The sequence below is a fragment of the Nothobranchius furzeri genome, chromosome 4 (genome assembly GCF_043380555.1).
Source record: "Nothobranchius furzeri strain GRZ-AD chromosome 4, NfurGRZ-RIMD1, whole genome shotgun sequence".
Classification (NCBI taxonomy): domain Eukaryota; kingdom Metazoa; phylum Chordata; class Actinopteri; order Cyprinodontiformes; family Nothobranchiidae; genus Nothobranchius; species Nothobranchius furzeri.
Window position 1 is genome coordinate 8,185,955 of NC_091744.1, and position 19,741 is coordinate 8,205,695.

General features: G+C 39.0%; 1 protein-coding gene across 1 annotated transcript; it reads left to right on the top strand.

The window, feature by feature from the left end:
* Positions 1–513: 513 nt before the first annotated feature.
* Positions 514–19,741, top strand: LOC107390058 (multidrug and toxin extrusion protein 1). The gene is made up of 16 exons (XM_015966553.3): positions 514–1,027; positions 9,783–9,884; positions 9,957–10,025; positions 11,707–11,855; positions 12,685–12,727; positions 13,618–13,662; positions 13,739–13,836; positions 13,919–14,016; positions 15,533–15,714; positions 15,806–15,914; positions 16,351–16,426; positions 17,919–17,988; positions 18,070–18,202; positions 18,287–18,381; positions 19,207–19,270; positions 19,350–19,741. Exons 1-16 carry the CDS (start codon positions 851–853, stop codon positions 19,571–19,573), a joined length of 1,734 nt encoding a protein of 577 aa, XP_015822039.1. The 5' UTR covers positions 514–850; the 3' UTR covers positions 19,574–19,741.

Sequence of the window (19,741 nt, forward strand, 5' to 3'; positions counted from 1 at the left end):
TGCAGATGTGATGCTGATGTTTGCTTTCATGCATGTCAGCAACGCCATGCAGTGAGAAGCATCACTTTATTTTGTTCAAAAAGAAGTGAAAATGTGAACCCTCACAGATGTTTTGCTAACTTTAGGGCATGGCTGCAGAACAGCTGATCTCGATTTCAGCTGATCGTAACTCTCAGAACCCTGCAGGAAACCAGTTTTTTCTTTTTCTGTGAACATTTTGATTGTGCAACTATTTGCCACACCTCTCTAACAAGTAATAAACAACAAAAAGCTGAACGTGATGAAGTGATTTCATTAAAATTACCATTACTATCTTACCCATTGAGGATAGATTCCTGCCTCTGTTGGAAAAAAACATACCGTTTCTGTCCCTCAGGGCATTTTAAAAATCTTCCCAGCAAGATTTCCCGAAGTAAAAGAAATGACCCAGAGATGCTGCTGAGAGTTGGATGTCTAGTTTATGTTTGCTAAGGTTGATTAGCTTTCGTGGCCATTTTCAGTACGGTTGACTCCAAAAGTTAATCAGTGATGGACGAACATCCAACTGAAAACATTCTGTTCCAATAGAGGACAGTCTTGCAAGAAAGGCTTGAATGGCTTGTCATAATTCTTATCTGGTACATCTACAAAGATCAACATGTAAATTAATTATGAATGTGTGGTTTTGAGGGGAATGGGCGTGCAGATTTAAGGCAGGATCAGTATTAGTGAACTTGAACGCAGCATGGCAGCACCACCCCACTCAGCAGCAGGAGGTGGTTGGTTCTGAGGACACGGGTCCAACCCTCCTCTTAGTCCCACATCCAGATCACGTTTCTCAGTCTGCTCAGAACTCAGTCCGGACTTGGGTATGGACACTCCTGGGAAAGCAGAGGTCACACAGACTGAGACAGAGAAGGTGAATCCAAAATCGAGTGAGCAGGACCCTGGTAGGTGTTGGAGCTCCTGCCTGAAGAGAATACAGGCCTGGGTACCCCAGAAGTACCAAGATGAGCTGACACAATTGCTTAAACTGGCGGGGCCGGTGGTAAGACTGTCTTTGTCTCTGTGTGACATACTATCAGTAATAAATACTAATGCGTCTATTCTGATTTTGAGTACTGATGTCAGTTTGTGATTTTTATTTATATATTGATGGGTTTTTACTTTGGAAAGGAAATTTAAAAATACCAACATTTTGTTAAATGGTTCAAAAAAATTCAGGAAATGAAATATTTTAAAACTAAAATGCTAAACATAAATCAAGTAAACAGAATACAATATAATAAACTTGTACAGCTCTGACACTAGAATCCTCACCAACAAAAGAATTATCACCCGGATATAATATTTTAAATGTCTGATTGCCTTTAAAATTATTATTCTAAAAATAGTAAAAGTATAATTGTTTGTTATTAGTTGAACTATTTTCACCCACACTTGGCATTCTGACTGGAACATAAAATTTAATTTAGCTGTTTTCATTTATCTGTGTGTGTGTGTATATCAGGTGTATGTATATATATATATATATATATAGGCTATGTATATATATATATATATATATATATATATATATATATATATATAGGCTATGTATATATATATATATATATATATATATATATATATATATATATAGGCTATGTATATATATATATATATATATATATATATACATAGCCTATATATATATATATATATATATATATATATATATATATATATATATATATATATATATATATATATATATATATATATATATATATATATATATATATAAGATAGACAAAACAGAAATTGTACAAATCTCCCAAAGTTTTTAATATTCACATGTTAAAAAATACATTTCATATAAAACTGGTTGCCCCCAACTGAGGGCCAGTGCACCTGTGAGGTCCTCTAAGACCACCACTGCACCCAAAGCCATTATTATTATGTTATTTATTCATTTATTTACTTTTATTCTATAAATTATTTTGTTAGAAGAAAAATAACTTTTTCATGGGTGGTGTGTATATTTCTTGTATAACTTTATGGAGATGCAGATTTCGGGGCAGCAGTAGCTCAACAGGTTGAGCGGGTTGTCCAGTAATCGGAAGGTTGCAGGTCCGATCCCGGCTCCAGACAGAGAATTCTGCTGTTGTGTCCTTGGGCAAGACACTTAACCCACCTTGCCTGCTGGTGGTGGTCGGAGGGACCGGTGGCGCCTGTGCTCAGCAGCCTCGCCTCTGTCAGCGCGCCCCAGGGCAGCTGTGGCTACATTGTAGCTCATCACCATCAGTGTGTGAATGTGTGTGTGAATGGATGAATGATGCACTGTAGTGTAAAGCGCTTTGGAGTCCTTACTCTGAGAGGCGCTATACAAGTGTGGGTCATTTATCATTTCATTTTCCAGGACCATGGTATTCTTAATCTTGATTGGCCAGCAAACTCACCTGACCTTAATTAACCCCATAGACAATCTATGTGGTATTGTGAAGAGGAAGATGCAACATGCCAGACCCAACAGTTCAGAAGAGTTAAAGGCCACTATCGGAGCAACATCATAACACCTGAGCAGTGCCACATTGCTGCAGTAATCCAGGCCAAAGGAGCCCCAACTAAATGTTCATATTTTTCATTTCTACATTTCTAAAACAACTCTTTTTGCATCGGTCTAAATTGGCATTGTAATATTCTGAATCTGAATTTTTGATTTACATTAGTGGTAAATTATAATCATCAACATTAAAAGAAATAAACATTTTGAATGCATCAAATATACTAATATAAAAGTTTCACTTTTTGAATGGAAATTTTTATGATATTCAAATGTTACTTGCAGCCCCTGTGAATGCAAAAGTGAACTTAACCAACAGCTAATAAAGTAAAATAAGGGAAATTTTTTTAATAGATTTCTTGTAAAATATCAAATGTCATCATGTTGAAATAATGTATCTGGTTAGGTTGATGGTGATGATGACAATGATGATGAAGATAACCATAATATGATGTTGATGTTAATGAAAGTGATAATAATGATGATTTTGATGCGGATGATAGTGATGATGATGAAAGTGATAATGCTGCTGCTGCTGCTGCTGATGGTAGCAAGGAGGATTATGGTGGCAGTGATGATGATGATGATGATGATGATGATGATGATGATGATGATGATGATGATGATGCTGATGGCAGTAATGATGTAGCCTGGCCTGCCAGGAGCTGAGTTCTGGGTGTAAAGGGGAAAGAATTTGATTTGTGTTATTATTATTATCATTATTATACAAATGATTAACTCATATAAGCTGAAAACAGCCACTCTTATAAAAGTCCAGGCTTGGCACAGAACGGCCTTGAGAAGGGAACGGTTTGTTGACACTTTGTTATCATGTGTTGCGAGCTGCAGAGCCTGGGCTGATGGATTAACAGGGTCCGGCAGATTAAAAGCAACAAATGCAGACTCCTGTCTCCATGTCAACCAGATACTGAAGGGGTCAAACTGTACATGAAAACTGACCATTACTGGACATTACAATGATTTTTGGTAACAGGAAGACAGATTGTTCATAGATGGTACTTCAGTTGAAAGAGTAAATGAAGTAAGGTTTTTAGGGGTCATCTTGGATCATACACTTAATTGGAAACCCCATATAAAATATATAAAATAAAAACTGTGTAAAAGTATTGGACTTTTAAATAAAGAGTCTTTTGGAGTCATCAACACTTCATATATTATATTATTCATGTATTGTTCCATACTTGACTTATTGTATAGAGGCTTGGGGCAACATATATAAAACAAACACTAATCCTTTGTTTTTATTACAGAAGAAAGCTACGAGAATTATATATAAAGTAGAGAACATACTAATAGACTTTTAATTGAATCAAAAATTATGAAATTCAGGGATTTGGTTAATTTGAAAACTTTACTAATTATGTTCAGGGCAAAATAGAGGTTACTGCCAGTGAAGTTACAGAAGGTTTTTGTTTTGATTTCAAATGATGGAAAAAATAAAAAGAAGCCTGAGTTTAAAAGAGTTTTGGCACGAACAACATTAAAGCACATGTGTATTTCAGTATATGAAGTAAAATTATAGAATAATCTGGATCATGACCTGAAAAAATGTTTAACTACTGATCAATTTAGGAGACTATATAAAGAAAAAATCATAGAATCCTATGATGATAAGTAAATATTGAATACGTATATTGATAAGTTTTATTGTGATATCGTTTGCAAAGATAAGGAAGTTCTATACTTGGTTTGTGTATGAGAACATTCTGTGAATTATATTGTATGAAAGAGAACGGGGTAGGTCATATAAGACTTCTTCTTCCTCCCCCTTTTTTTCCACTTAGGAGACTGTTGATGATTGTATTTTGTATTAATGATGAATGAAACTGCTGAGTGAGAAAATAAATTAACAATTAACCAATGACGATGATGACGATGATGATGATGATGGCAGTAATGATGATGGTGATGATGGTGGCAGTAACGATGATGATGGTGATGGCAGTAATGATGGTGATGATGGTGGCTGTGATGATGATGATGATGATGATGTAGCAGTGATGATGATGATGATGATGATGATGATGGTGGTGGTGGTGGTGATGGCAGTAATGATGATGGTGACAGTGATGATGATGAAAGTGATGATGATGTTGGCAGTGATGATGATGATGATGTAGCAGTGATGATGATGATGATGATGATGATGATGGTGGTGGTGGTGGTGATGGCAGTAATGATGATGGTGACAGTGATGATGATGAAAGTGATGATGATGTTGGCAGTGATGATGATGATGTCGATGATGATGATGATGATAGTATCAGTGATGATGATGATGGTGATGATGATGATGATGATGATGATGATGATGATGATGATGATGATGGTGGTAGCGGTGATGATGATAATGATGGTGATGGCAGTAATAATGATGGTGATGATGTTGGCAGTGATGATGATGATGTTGATGATGATGATGATGATGATGGTATCAGTGATGATGATGATGATGGTGATGGCAGTAATGATGGTGATGATGGTGGCTGTGATGATGATGATGATGATGATGATGATGATGATGATGAAAGTGATGATGATGATGGTGGCAGTGATGATGATGATGATGATGATGATGATGATGTAACAGTGATGATGGTGATGAAAGTGATGATGATGATGATGATGATGATGATGATGATGATGGTGGAAGTGATGATGATGATGATGATGATGGCAGTGATGATGATGATGATGGCAGTGATGATGATGATGATGATGGCAGTGATGATGATGATGTTGATGATGATGATGATGATGTATCAGTGATGATGATGATGATGATGGTGATGGCAGTAATGATGGTGATGATGGTGGCTGTGATGATGATGATGATGATGATGATGATGATGATGATGATGAAAGTGATGATGATGATGGTGGCAGTGATGATGATGATGATGATGTAACAGTGATGATGGTGATGAAAGTGATGATGATGATGATGATGATGATGATGATGATGATGATGATGATGGTGGAAGTGATGATGATGATGATGATGATGATGATGATGATGATGATGATGGCAGTGATGATGATGATGATGGCAGTGATGATGATGATGATGATGGCAGTGATGATGATGATGATGATGATGATGTAGCAGTGATGATGATGATGGTGGTGGTGGTGGTGGTGATGGTGATGATGGTGGCATTGATGATGATGATGATGATGATGATGATGATGGCAGTGATGATGATGATCATGATGGTAACAGTGACGATGATGATGATGGTGATGTAGCAGTGATGATGATGATGATGATGATGATGACGATAATGATGATGTGATGATGGTGGCAGTGATGATGATGAAAGTGATGATGATGGTGGCAGTGATGATGATGATGATGATGATGATGATGATGGTGATGGCAGTGATGATGATGATGATGATGAAAGTGATGATGATGATGGTGGCAGTGGTTGATGGTGATGATGGTGGCAGTGGTTGATGGTGATGATGGTGGCAGTGATGATGATGATGATGATGATGATAATGATGATGTGATGATGGTGGCAGTGATGATGATGAAAGTGATGATGATGGTGGCAGTGATGATGATGATGATGATGATGGTGGTGGCAGTGATGATGATGATGATGATGAAAGTGATGATGATGATGGTGGCAGTGGTTGATGGTGATGATGGTGGCAGTGGTTGATGATGATGATGGTGGCAGTGATGATGATGATGATGATGATGAAAGTGATGATGATGATGGTGGCAGTGGTTGATGGTGATGATGGTGGAAGTGATGATGATGATGGTGGCAGTGGTTGATGGTGATGATGGTGGCAGTGATGATGATGATGATGGTGGTAGTGATGATGATGGCAGTGATGTAAATGAGGACGGCAGTGATGATGACTATAATAGTAGCAGTGATGCTGATGATGATGATGATGATGATGACAGTGATGATGATGATGATGGCAGTGGTTGATGGTGATGATGATGGTAGTGATGATTGTGAAAATGTAGAGCCACCAGAAGGTCTTCAAGTTGAAAGAAGTAGAGGCAAACTGCAGCACATGGACATTTTTCCTTGAGAGCTAAAATGCCTTTCAGGCATTTATTTCACAGCTTTCCTTTTACAGATCACAAAATAAAAATAAACCTTCCCAAGCCTCCACCTGGCTTCCTTTAAATACCCCAGAAAATCACACCTGCAAACAGGGCTGGACTGGGACAAAAATTCAGCCTGGGCATTTTGACTGGAGACCGGCCCATCACCTGTTTTTTTTGGAAAAGACATTAAGCCTTACGCTGTTTCTGACACACACCAACGTACACTTTCTTATTGGTAGTATTTATGTATCAATCTAATAAACGTAAACCTACACCATCCTTCCTATCCTGGTATTCTAAAAAGTAGGGTTGGGGGTGACTGATTATTTTTAAAATGATTATTCTGACGATTATTTTATCGAATAGTCGACTATTCTAATGACTATTTAGATGATTAATCTAGTGATTACTTTTCTATTGCACAATTAATAAAAACCAAAAAATTCTCAAATAAATTCCTCCAAAAAATTGATAAGTTGTTACTGTAAGAGAATAAACACTACAGGCCTTCCATTTTGTATAACACTGCTTTTATTGTGTTGGTTGGTTATGTTCTGGTGACGTGTAGAACTTGGGAGTGCAGGCTGCTGCCTGAGAGGTGGTTGGAGACGGAGTGTCTCCATGCTGCTTTGATTTGTTCACTTATGTGCATGAGGCAAGTGGTGTTACGACCCTTCCTGGGGAGTCACGTGTTTCTCCTATTTTAACTGTAAATCCTTCTAGCTGTTATATTTATAACAAGAAACAGATATTCGGACGGAATATTTTCACGTTTATTCGAATATGATTGTGGAACACACCCAGCATCATAATAAATGAAGTAATATTTATGCCAATTTAAGCCTTTATGGGTGACCAGGACTCTGTGATCAATTTTTGGCAAGGGAAATGATCATTTGTTGCCATTTTTGAGGTGTTTATGAATGTGGAAGACACCCAGCATCCTGTGATGGCACTAATAACATCAAGAGATAATAAATAAGGTAATATTTAGGTCAATTTAACCCTTTACACGTGACCAGGACACTGTAATCAATTTTTGGCAAGGGAAATTATCTTCTTTTTTCTTTTTTTTGCCATTTTTGGGGTGTTTTTGATGATACAGTAGACAGTATGAGTACAGTAACATCAACAGATAATACATAAAACCCTTATTTGGTCAATTTTAGCCTCCATGAAAATCTTAGCAATTCAATCACTTTTTGGCAAGTAAAATGCCATTTTTGTTGTCTACAATTAAATCATCAATAAAGAATTTAAAGATATTTTGAGGCATTTCTTATAGGTAAACGGGAGGGTGTAGTCTATTTGGCAAGTGACAATCTTAATTTTATGTGCTGAAGTGCTTTTATCTTGTTACTTTTAAATAGAGCAACGTAATGAATAGCAACCTACACAGTGTCATTAAAGCCAAAGCTTGATCATTTTAAATACTTTTTTTCAAGTAAAAATGTGCCCCAAACTAGTTAACTGTGGCTCCATGTCAAGTGGACTAAAGAAAGGAAGGGGGAAAAATTAAATCGCTGGAGAATTGTTTATTTCCATTTATACAACGTTTACATTCAATACAGGGTGCCATTTTACATTGTTTATTTATTTTTTTAGTATCAAGGCTGTAACATAAAGAAAGCCAGTTCTTACCACAAAGTTTGTGGCACAAACCATCTTTCAATCGCAAATATTGCAAAAAGGATTAATATATCCTCATTGTGAACGTTTAAGACAAATAGCAACACTTAAAACAACTTCCGAACTGGAAAAACTAATGTGGCAAGGTGCAGAAAGGAGTGCCTGGGCGGGATTCGATCCCCAGACTCCCGGGTGAGAGTCATACGCTCTAACCAGTCAGCCAAAGAGACATCTCCTTAGCCTAGTAGCCAGGGCGCATGATCAATCGGGACATTGTGACAGGACGCTCACATAGCTACATCTTCCTCCCTCTTTCCACAAGCACGTCCTCGTGCTCCCGCGCAGGGTGCCACAAACACTGCCACACTAATATCCGCGATAAACATCTGTTTAAGTACCGGAAGAGGTTATCTTTGCTTTCTGAATGTCCATATTGCTAGATATGCCGAGTTTTAGGGCGAAATCCTGGGGAATTTTGTCTAGAAATGCAATTACCAAACCGTGCGCGATCCCGCGGTGGCTAATCATTTTTTGGCAGCGAGTCAATTTATGGCACAACACCGGCTCGGGTTTCTCCTCCTCCTCCCTCTTTTCTTCTCCAACCTGTCGCTGGGCTGAGGCTCCATCACTTCCTAAATTGATTTTACTTGAACCTTCACTACCAAACAACTGTGAGATTTTAACACATGTGCCAGCATCAGCCTGAAGGGCCAGTTTCTTTTTTAGTCGAATTTTCTCCGCTCCTCCTTTCCGTTTTTTGTTCTCCATTTTGTAAAGCTCGTCTGTCTGTTTACTGAGATTCACAAACAACTGGCGGGTGCATCAGACCTCTGGCTATTGGTCCAGCCCAGAGTGTATTATTACCAATTGGCCAATCCACCAACTTTTACGAGGCGTCGCGTGGGGCGGCGCGGGCAAGTTGTCCGCAACAACTAGAGGCCAGGAAAAAAAAAAAAAAAAAAAAAACAGACACCGGCCCATAAAAGATGAAAGGGTCGGCCCAGCGGGCAGTTGCCCGCTATGCCCTATGGTCAGTCCAGCGCTGCCTGCAAACAATCAGCCCCAAACATCAGTGCTCTAACATAAAATCCAAAAGGAAATAAACATCCACATAAATATACCTAAATGTTAACATAAACAAAAGACAAAACTGTTTCTACAATACAAGAAACATTTTCACACTAAGACCAAAGAAACAAATCCCACTTCCTTTGGTTTGTCCAAATGAAGCAGCCAATCATATGAGGATCCAGGGAGGTAGTACTGGGTGGGTGGGCCCGGTGGGCCCTCCCCTCACAACCTGCTCTGGATACAAAGCAAACATGAAATCCCAAATGGTAACTACATCCACACCAGTGCAATATTCACATTTCAGTATGGTTAAAATATCCCCCATCACAGTTCCAGCAGGCTACAGAAATAAATTACAGGGGCGAATGGAAATCATCCATACCACTTCGTCACAATGATGATGATGATGATGATGATGATGATGATGGGAGCAGTGATGATAATGATGATGTCTTCTAGGTGATTTCCCAGATGATGATCTTCATGATCAGCTTTGTCAGCACCGTGTTCTGTGGCCACCTGGGAAAACTTGAACTAGCAGGAGTAACGTTATCGATCATTGTGAGGATATCTTCTCGTTCATGTTTTTGTTATTGTTTTATTGTTTAGTTCATGTCTTTTGTCTACCTGCAGGTGGTTAATGTCACCGGTCTCTCCATCGGTACAGGCCTGTCCTTAACTTGTGATACTCTCATATCTCAGGTACTATCAAGAGTTTGACAGCTTTACTGAAAAAACTTTTTTTTTCTTATTATAATCGGTCACTCTGAGTTTGTCATGCAGGCTGAACATGAAAATACACAGAAAAACTCTTGCTTCAGAAAAGTGGACAGATCTACATAACGCTGTCACTTAGCACTCTATGCTGACGACAGGGAAGGTCGTTAGTTAAGCTTTCAGGAAACTGCAGGGGACGTCTCGTCTAGTAGAAGCTAACTATTAGCATTAGCAAATCTACAACGCAGTAGAACTCCTCCAAGCTGGTGTTATTTGTGGAGATAACACATCAGTGTTGTAGAGCAAACTCAGTAAGTGGTAGAGTTGCATTGCTGTTAGCCAATCACAGACAAGATGTTCAAATATCAGGAAATGAACATCTTTTGTGCGTTTTTGCTGTGTTTGTTTTCTGATTCCATTTTTGGTTCTTATTTAAAACACAGATAAGGTTTCTCTTTACCTTGCTGACGGGAACATCTTCAGCGCTGACGCTGATGGTGGCGTCACTTCCTACTAAGTTTATCCGATGAAGATGATTGCAGCCGCAAACGAAACCGTCAGCAAGGTAAAGAGAAACCGTATCTGAGTTTTAAAAAAGAACCAAAAATGGAATCAGGAAATGAAAATCCAAATCCTGTTGTCTGAAGCTACTTTCTTCTCCAGCTGAATTCTCCGGTCTTAAACATGAGAACCGGAGCTTTTTTTTCCCCCAAGAGTATGACTTACAAGGCTACTAGAGACCACTGCAATTTTATTCAAAAAATGAGTAAAGTTGGTTCAATATTGTGGGGGACTTGAGTGTGGCTTGAAGATTACAAAGGACAATTATTATCATTTATTCACATATAAGTACTTATTTGCTTGATTTTTAATTACAAAATATACAGGAGTGTATTGACAGGTGTTGAAAATCTGAGTTTTATTCAAGAAATAAAAGTTAAAAGTTAAAAACTCTAGATTTAGTTCATGAACCGCCCGCTCTGCAAGCTTAAAACACCAATAAAATAATGTGTAGTTGACAGGTTTGGATTAACTCCATGTTCCCTCACCTGAGCTGAGCTGTTCCTGATTAGACAGATTAATAAAAATTAAAATCTAGTTGTGGTTTCATAGTAGGATGATCTGAGAGAAAAGCCCGGACCCAATGTCCAACAAAATTGTGTTTTAAGTGCAGCCCTAAGATAAAAACCAACTACAAATTAATTGCGGTTTTACTTTAATTCACAGTTTAAGTATTATTATTGATTAAAATGTAATAAAAATTTATTAGAGAAGAGCTGGCTCTAGTTGGCAGTGAGCTAGAGGTTATTTGTATTCTTTATTGGAGTCTGGTACTGCCGCAGAAAGCAGAAGTAGGTCACAGATCCATTCTGGGAAAAACGACTGTTGCAAGTTTTTAACCAAAATTTTCAGCTAAAGTTATTAAAGAGGAAATTATAAATATCAGTAGGGGCACGTCGGCAGCATTCTGGTTAAAATGACGTCTACTGGTACGGTCCTCTTCACGGGCTGTTCTTTCATTTTTATTTATCTAACCAGAACATCTCAGCTGTTCTTGCTGAGTTCTCAGAATTTATTTGACCTCGGATCCATCCCTCCCTCCTGCCAAGGTTGTCGGTATGATTCCCGACGGTGTTTAGTTCTGTGTCTTCATGTTTTTATTCAGACTTATGGAAGCGGTAACCTGAAGCGTGTGGGGGTGATTCTCCAGAGGGGGGTTCTGATTCTGCTGCTGGCTTGTTTCCCCTGCTGGGCCGTCCTCGTCAACACCGAACCTCTGCTGCTCGCCGTCAAACAGAACCCAGAGGTGGCCAGGTCAGCACCTGGCAGGACCAGAACAGCTTCTCAAGACTGTTTACCTCTGATCAATTTCCCTCTGGGATTAATAAAGTATTTTTGAATTGAATTGAACTGAAAGTGCCAATGATTGTAATTTATGTTTAGGTAACATTAAAGCAAATGACACGTTGCTTTTTTTTTAAATTCTAGGCGCATAACAGTGATTTATTTATTTGTTTGTTTATTTATTTATTTTAGATGGTTTGAAAATTCATGAAATAATAATAAAAATATCTTAAAACACTCAGACAAGAACAAAGAAGAAAAACTGTGAAGATGTTTATGAGATTCTCATTGCTTTTGACCTTATTAATATTATTTTCATACTTACACAGCCAAAAACAAACCAAATTTTGTATGAAATACCAAACATCCAGAAGCTGAGTTCAGATTTTGGGATCATATGATTAATGTCGGAAAGTGTTAAGAAATTTCTGCCAGTGTTTTCCCCCAGGATGCCACAGGTGTGCTGCCTTTAGCTGACAGTGATATGTCCTCCAGTAGATAACCCTATTTTATCAAATGAACAATAATATATATTTATGAAATAGTTTAGCATAAACTTCAGTTAAATTTGCAGTTGACAGCAACACACGCAGGCGTCGTAGGACTAGCCGTTAGCTCATCAGTCATGGACGATGGAAACTCTATTTCTCCTAAGAGATGCTGTTCAGAAGCCTATCTACAATGTGGGATATTATTATTAACAAATTTTTTATTTTTATAAATGAATGAACTTTATGATGTTTTATAAAAAGATTTTTCTCGCTGTCTCACATAAACGTATTTTAACTTTTGTTTGAAGACTGTCTCAGATGTACGTGAACATCTTCATGCCTGCACTGCCGGTGAGTTCCATATTTCAACATGTTTTAACTTTAATCAAACCCTCATTTTTGTAATGCCTTGAAAAATATAGAAACTGATCTTTTTCCCACTCATTTTCAGCATTTATCATTTGAATTCACCACATGGAAAAGTTACTTGGAACAATTGCTAAATATACACAAAAAAAAAACGTATTTCTTAGCCTAGCAAGCCAACGTCTGTGTGAATATATAGTCCGGAAACAGCCCACTGACGGCTCTCAGTTATGGGGCGGGATCTACGGTTATCTTTCAAACTATCTCTGCACGCTATTCGATAACAAACAACACGATGTACTCACTGCTAGTCAATCCACCATACTCCATCAAGGAAGGTGCAAATACATAATAATAAAAATAATAATAACTTAAGCACCTCTATCTGCTGTTGACTCAAAAAGCCCACGTCAAAAGAGTCCAAAGTTGATGCCAAAGTTGTCTCAAACAAGCCGTCTCCATCTTTGGTTTTTCACTCAGTCGCAGTGGCCCACTAAACCTATAGAGCTTTGCAATTGGACCACTACGGAACGGTTGCCATCTTAGTCTCGCCCAGTTGCACGAACATCCCGCCCACCTGACTGATAAAGCGCTGTGATTGGACTGCTACGGATGTCAGTGAACAGGGAAGTCTGCCATACATCATCGAAGAAGATGCAAACCAAACTAATAGTGTGCTGTGATTGGCCAATTGGCCAGGGCAGCAGAGTTTCCAAACAAACGTGGCTACACCATCCTTTTGCTCCGGCAAACTGATGGTGTCAATTCCCAAGCTATAGAATTCAGGCTTTGGAAAAAAAAAAAATGAAGATTAAAATGTTGAGTCAGTTGTTCTGTAATCTCTCCTGGTTTTCATACAACTTCTTCCTCTCCAGGCTGCTTTCATGTACCAGCTACAGGGAAGGTATCTCCAAAATCAGGTGGAGTTTCCCAACAGAGTAATCAGAGTTGAAGCACCAGTTACATGTAGGTGTTAAATTTACCTGTTGCTTACAGGGAATAATTTGGCCCCAAGTCATAACTGGAGCAATCGGAAATGCACTAAATGCAGTGATCAACTATTTCTTCCTCTATCATCTGGAGTTGGGTATTGTGTAAGTTTCCTGCTACCAGAAACAGATTCCTGAAAGTGGATGTTTCAGCTGCATGTGGCTGAAATTTGTTTTGATCTTTTAGTGGATCGGCAGCAGCCAACGCCATCTCACAGTACTTACTGGCCGTGGTGCTGTTTGTTTACATCTGGGTGAGGGGTCTTCACAAGGCCACATGGGCAGGTTAGTTGTGCCATGTCATCGTTCAGCTTTCACTCCAAAAGTTATCTTTTCTGTGTTCTTCTGGGCATGTGTAATGGTTGATGAGTACGTAACACTCTGTAACTGTGTAATGGGAGGTGGATGGGTGGTTAAATGGATGACTGTGCACTTTAAAGTGTCATGTGGACTGAATCCAGGGCTGCTGGGTCATGGAAAATAATCGTAATATTATTAATAATAAAGTCTTGTTGGTTTCATTTGATTTATTGAGTTGAAAAACACCGTCCAGAGTTCACATTTTAGGACTGGAGACTAAATTATTCAGTTTAAAGGTGAATAAGACGTGACATTTTAAATTATGATTGCATTTATCACACTAGAGTCAATCTAGACCACCACAAAATGCTTAAGATCAGAAATAATGTCATTTGAAACATTTTGTAACACTCAAAAATGTGTGGAAGCCAACTCATTCTATTTCTACCTCATTTATCAGACATATGACAAAAACATTTCATGGGGGGGGGGGGGGGGAGTGAAAATTGGCACACTAAGTTGGTCTGGACAGTTTAGTCTTTAGCTGTGCTTTGCAAGCTTCTTTATTCTTTTTCAATAAAAAACCTGCAGTCAACACATTTACCAGAAATTTGAGAAATAACATTTAAAAAAAACATTCAGTAATTTTCATTATTTCATTATTTTTATTTCAGCATTTTAGAACAGTTAAGTTTGCCTGCTGCTGTCTCAAAGAGAAACGGTGTTTTACCATTAAATTCTGGAAACATCCATTGAAATGTTGTTGAACATGAATGAAATAATTCCCAGTTGTTGAAAAATATTGGTGGCTCCTTCACATATAACCATAAACATCGGGTCTAAAATAATTGGGAGCGGGTCTAAGTCTCTAGGTGATGCCACATTAGATGCTGGGTTTACTTCTAAGGAAGCCTGTGAGGACAAGACACAGTTACTGATTTGTAACGGTTACAAAACTTTCACCATTCATAAACGTTGTTTTACACATTAACCCCTGCACTCATTGCTAGTGATGAAAGGGAGTCTGATGCGTTAGTCATGTTGTCATGCAGGGGTTTTTTACCTTAACGGCCATCTGTTGGTAATTATTTAGGTATGTGCTGCCCCCAATCGCCAGGGAAAATACACATCATCACTGTATCCACAATAACTTGATTTTTATACTTCATTTAAAATAATGCTAAGAAGCAGCAACATAAATAACATATTTATATAGGGTGGCCACAATATATAATTTCTGCTCTGATTTGCTTCTTTTCTCTATTCTGCTTTCTGCTGCAGGTCAGACACTTTCTGCTCATAACTACTCTACACAATCTCACTTTTATAAAGTTCGAACCCTTTATGGTGCTCGCTCAGTATTCCCTATAGCCCTACTACTTCAAAACATCTCTATCTTCTTGGAACTAATGTTCTAATTAATGTGAATCAACATAAGAATTTAATTTATTGTGAGCAGAAAAGTGAAAAGATGTGGACTCAAGCTGATTCTGACTTTCAGGCTGGTCCCTCGACTGTCTCCAGGAGTGGGGCCCGTTCATCAAACTGGCCATTCCCAGCATGCTCATGCTTTGTTTGGAGTGGTGGATGTTCGAACTGGGAGGGGTCCTGTGTGGTGTGATCAGTGAGGTTGAGCTTGGCACTCAGTCCATCACATACCAACTGGTCGTTATAGCATATATGGTAACTCAGCAGATTTGTCTTCCATTGACTTCTCACGTGGGTTTGTTTATTGACTTTTTAAGAATTTCACTATGTTTTCTTTCCCCAACAGTTTCCTTTTGGAATCTCAGCAGCTGCCAGCGTTCGAGTTGGGAATGCTCTTGGTGCAGGAAATGTTGAGCAGGCCAAGCTGTCCAGCAAAGTTCCCATCATCTGTGCATGTAACAACAACATATCTGCATGCTGTTTGTCTTGTGCAGATAAATATTTTTTAATTCATATAAAAGTCATATTTTCTTTTGTAATTTCTTCATTCTCTTCACATCTATCTCAACAAGTAAACATATTTTCACAATAAACAAAGTTTTATAGATAGTTTTGAACAATGCAACTTTCTGACTGGATTGACACGCTAACAGCTAGACGCAACAAAGATGAATGGATGGCAGTCGTCTTCAAATTACCCCAGTCTCCACATTTTCAAATTACATTTATTAAACGTATTTAATACAATTCTTACTGTGATTTTTATACTTATTTTTGTGGAAAAATTCATTTCTGGACACAGCTAGCTACAACTATTGTTACTGTTGTCACTTGTAATTATCCAGAATTCATTGCAATATCATAAAATATTTATCTTTTTCTTTTTTGCAGTGATTATTGCATGTTTTGTTGGAGCCGGTTTTGGCGCAACTAAAGACGTCATCGGACACATTTTCACTTCAGATCAGTAAGTGTAATAAAACAATAAATGCATGTTTGACCCTTTAAAGCCTCAAATATCAAACAACAACAGAACATCAAGTTTTTAAAGGCACAGTGTGATATTTTTACCTGTTTACTATCAAATCCTGTGTTTCCAGTTCACAAACTTGTCCTTTTTCACTAATATTTCTCACCAACATCAATTCTAAATATTACTCTCAACTTGAAATTTTACATTTAAATACATAAACTGTGGTCGACGCTCCATGGTCATCCACCATCTTAAAATACAGTAGCTGTTTAGGGACATACGAGCTCCACGTTACCCGTTTGGACTGTGACTGTAACCCAAAAGAACCAGCAGAGGGCAGCAGTGTGCCCTGGAAGCATGGAGTCTGCTAATTAAACTAAGAAATAGAAAAGAATAGCTACACTGTTGCTGTACTTGTTAGTTTGAATAACAAACTATTAAATCAAAAGACACATAAAATTTGTCAGTTCCTCATCTTGTCTAACACAAGGAAGCCGCATATGTTCAGATCCTCGCCTGCTATTATCTGGACGCCAGCCTCCGATTAGTGTCTCTGTTGTTCATCCGACTTTTCCGAGCACCAGAACTCCCAACCTGCTCTCAACGTGTCCGTTCCAATGTACTTCTACTCAAGTCTCCTGCAGCCGTTTCACCTCTCATCCGAGAGGCTTCTTCAGTTCTTCAATTCTGAGGTCCTCAGAACCTCAGAACTGAAGAAGCCTCTTGGATGAGAGGTGAAACGTCTTCAAGCAACTCAAAGAAGTCCAGACGCTTTTCTTTCAAGCTCATTAGACTACAATAACCTGGATGACTGAGAACCTTCACAGACATACCTCCAATGAGGAGCCTCCCAGGAGGAAATAACTTCCCCCATTTTCACTCAAAACCTCCTTCCATGGAAGTACAACTGAAACCATTCAAGGGCTGACCCTGACTAACTATAACATAAGATTATTAAAATCTGTATTAATTCTAAATCAATATAACAGTAAACAAATAAAATTGGCTCTTACCAATTGTAAATCATCCACTAGGGGGCAGTAGACATGTGTAGGAGTGGATATGGAAGGTTTCTGGTGAAGGTACGAATCCTGATGCTCCATCTGGATCCTTTAGGGCTAGAGGTAGCGTGATGTGTTTAATGACCACTTAACCATTTAGTAAAGCACATTTTAGTCTCTATAATCCATTAGAAGCATGAATTGAATTTAAATAAAAAATAAATAAACAATATATGTGAATGTTTGAAGAAAAAATAATATTACTCTAATATTAGTATTAGTATTTTGAAATTATTATGACCTCATATTATACTCTTAAACCTTCCAAATATCTTGGGAAATTCTTAAGGATATTGGTGTTGAAGGTAAAGAGTAATGATGTTGCTTTGCTGTTAAACAGAAACAGTTTTCAGTTCATCTTCTCAGTCTGCTAAAGCAGATCCATCAGCTGTTTGAAGTCAGATGTTTGAATCTGCCTGTTTCAGAGACATCTTACAGCGGGTCGCTGACGTCCTGATCATATTTCCCTTTGCTCATCTTGCTGATGCTGTCGCAGTAAGAAACTATTTCATGGCAACGTCTTCCAGCTGATTATACGACATAAACTGATCTGATGGCATCTGTGCTTGCCTAAAGGGAGTCACTGGTGGAGTCCTCAGAGGAGCAGGTAAACAGCTGATCGGGGCCTTCTGCAACCTGGTGGGTTACTACTTCATCGGCTTCCCCATTGGCATTTCCCTTATGTTTGCAGTCAAGATGGGGGTTGTGGGTAAGCATGGGCTGTAACGTGCAGACCTAAGAACGTATCTTTGGCCTCCTACTCATCTAATTCTTCTCACGTTCTCACTCGCAGGACTTTGGGCAGGACTCACAGTCTGTGTGTTTGCACAGTCGGTTTTCTTTGTCATGTTTTTGTACAAACTTGACTGGAAGAAAGCTGCAGACGAGGTGCGTGTTAGCATTTTGAAAACATGTGATTACCAGGGACGTGCACAGATGTTTGAAGGGCAAGATGCTCAAAGCTAAAATGGGCACGAAGTTTTCAAACACCTTAAAACATTATAATTTACAGAATACCAGGTTGAGTAACAATTACCCGGTCAATGCCACCCTGGAAGCACTGCTGAGGGTAGAGAGCCAGCTGAGGTGGTTCCGGCATCTTATCAGGATGCCACCTGACGCCTTCCTGGGTGGTGTTTCGGTCATGTCCTGCTGCCAGGAGGCCCCCGGGTCGACCAAAGACACAATGGAGCAAGTACATCTCCAATCTGGCCTGGGAATGCTTTGGGGACCTGTCAGAGAAGCTGGTGGAGGTGGCCGGGGAAAGGGTTGTCTGGGATTCCTTACCACGACCCAAACCTGGATGAAAACAAATGAACCAACGAACAAACGATGGACCATTCATGCAAATGGCATCGCTCAAAGTGGGTGGAGTCTCTAGAAACTGGAGTTTATAATTTGTTTCTGATTTGGTAAGCCATGACTATTGCTCTGGTCAGAAACTCCGCCCACTTTGGGTGATGTCACCTGCAGGTCGGGTCCTCACTGCAGATAAATGTCACATAAATAAGATTAAAATATCTCCTTAAATTTTGTTGGTGGGGTAGTGAGGTTGCACTAACTCCTGTCTTCTGCAGGTGAGATACTGACTGATTATTTGGACCTTACCCAACTCAGTGTTAAATGTCAATGCATAACTCAATTATACAGTGCTACTGTCAACTAAAGAAACCATTTAACATGCGTTTAATGATAACCTCCCGTGTTTATCAGGCTCTTGTGAGAGCAGGAGTGCAGATTAAAGAAGATAACGAGTTGACCAATATGGAAAATACAGGTGAGCTCTACGATTTGTGAAAAAAAAAACTAGAGTTCATAGGAAAGTGCACTCTAACTGGTCTCTTTCTGGATCCCAGACTGCAATCAGCTCAGCGCTGCAGAATCAAGTCCTGACCCAGAGGACCACACAAACGAGGAAGTGCAGACTCCAGACCAGCATAAATCCACCTCCATCACCGTGGGAGATGTTCTGTCCAAGTCTCAGCTGGTCGTGCGGCGAGGCCTGACAGTGCTGCTGATGCTCACAATCCTCGCTGCTGGACTCGTCATCTCATTCATCCTGACTAAGCTGCTGAAGTGACTTGCCTTCATGATGTAAAGCAGTCAGATGCACACATAGGGGACCGTTTCCTCCTCTCTCAGAAGCAGCAGATGGCATCTTTATGTGGGATTTAGGCAGAAAGTGTCTGAGTTTTTATTAACCCTCCCACTGTCCGAATGGGTGTGACCCAGTGAGGAAAGTTGACCG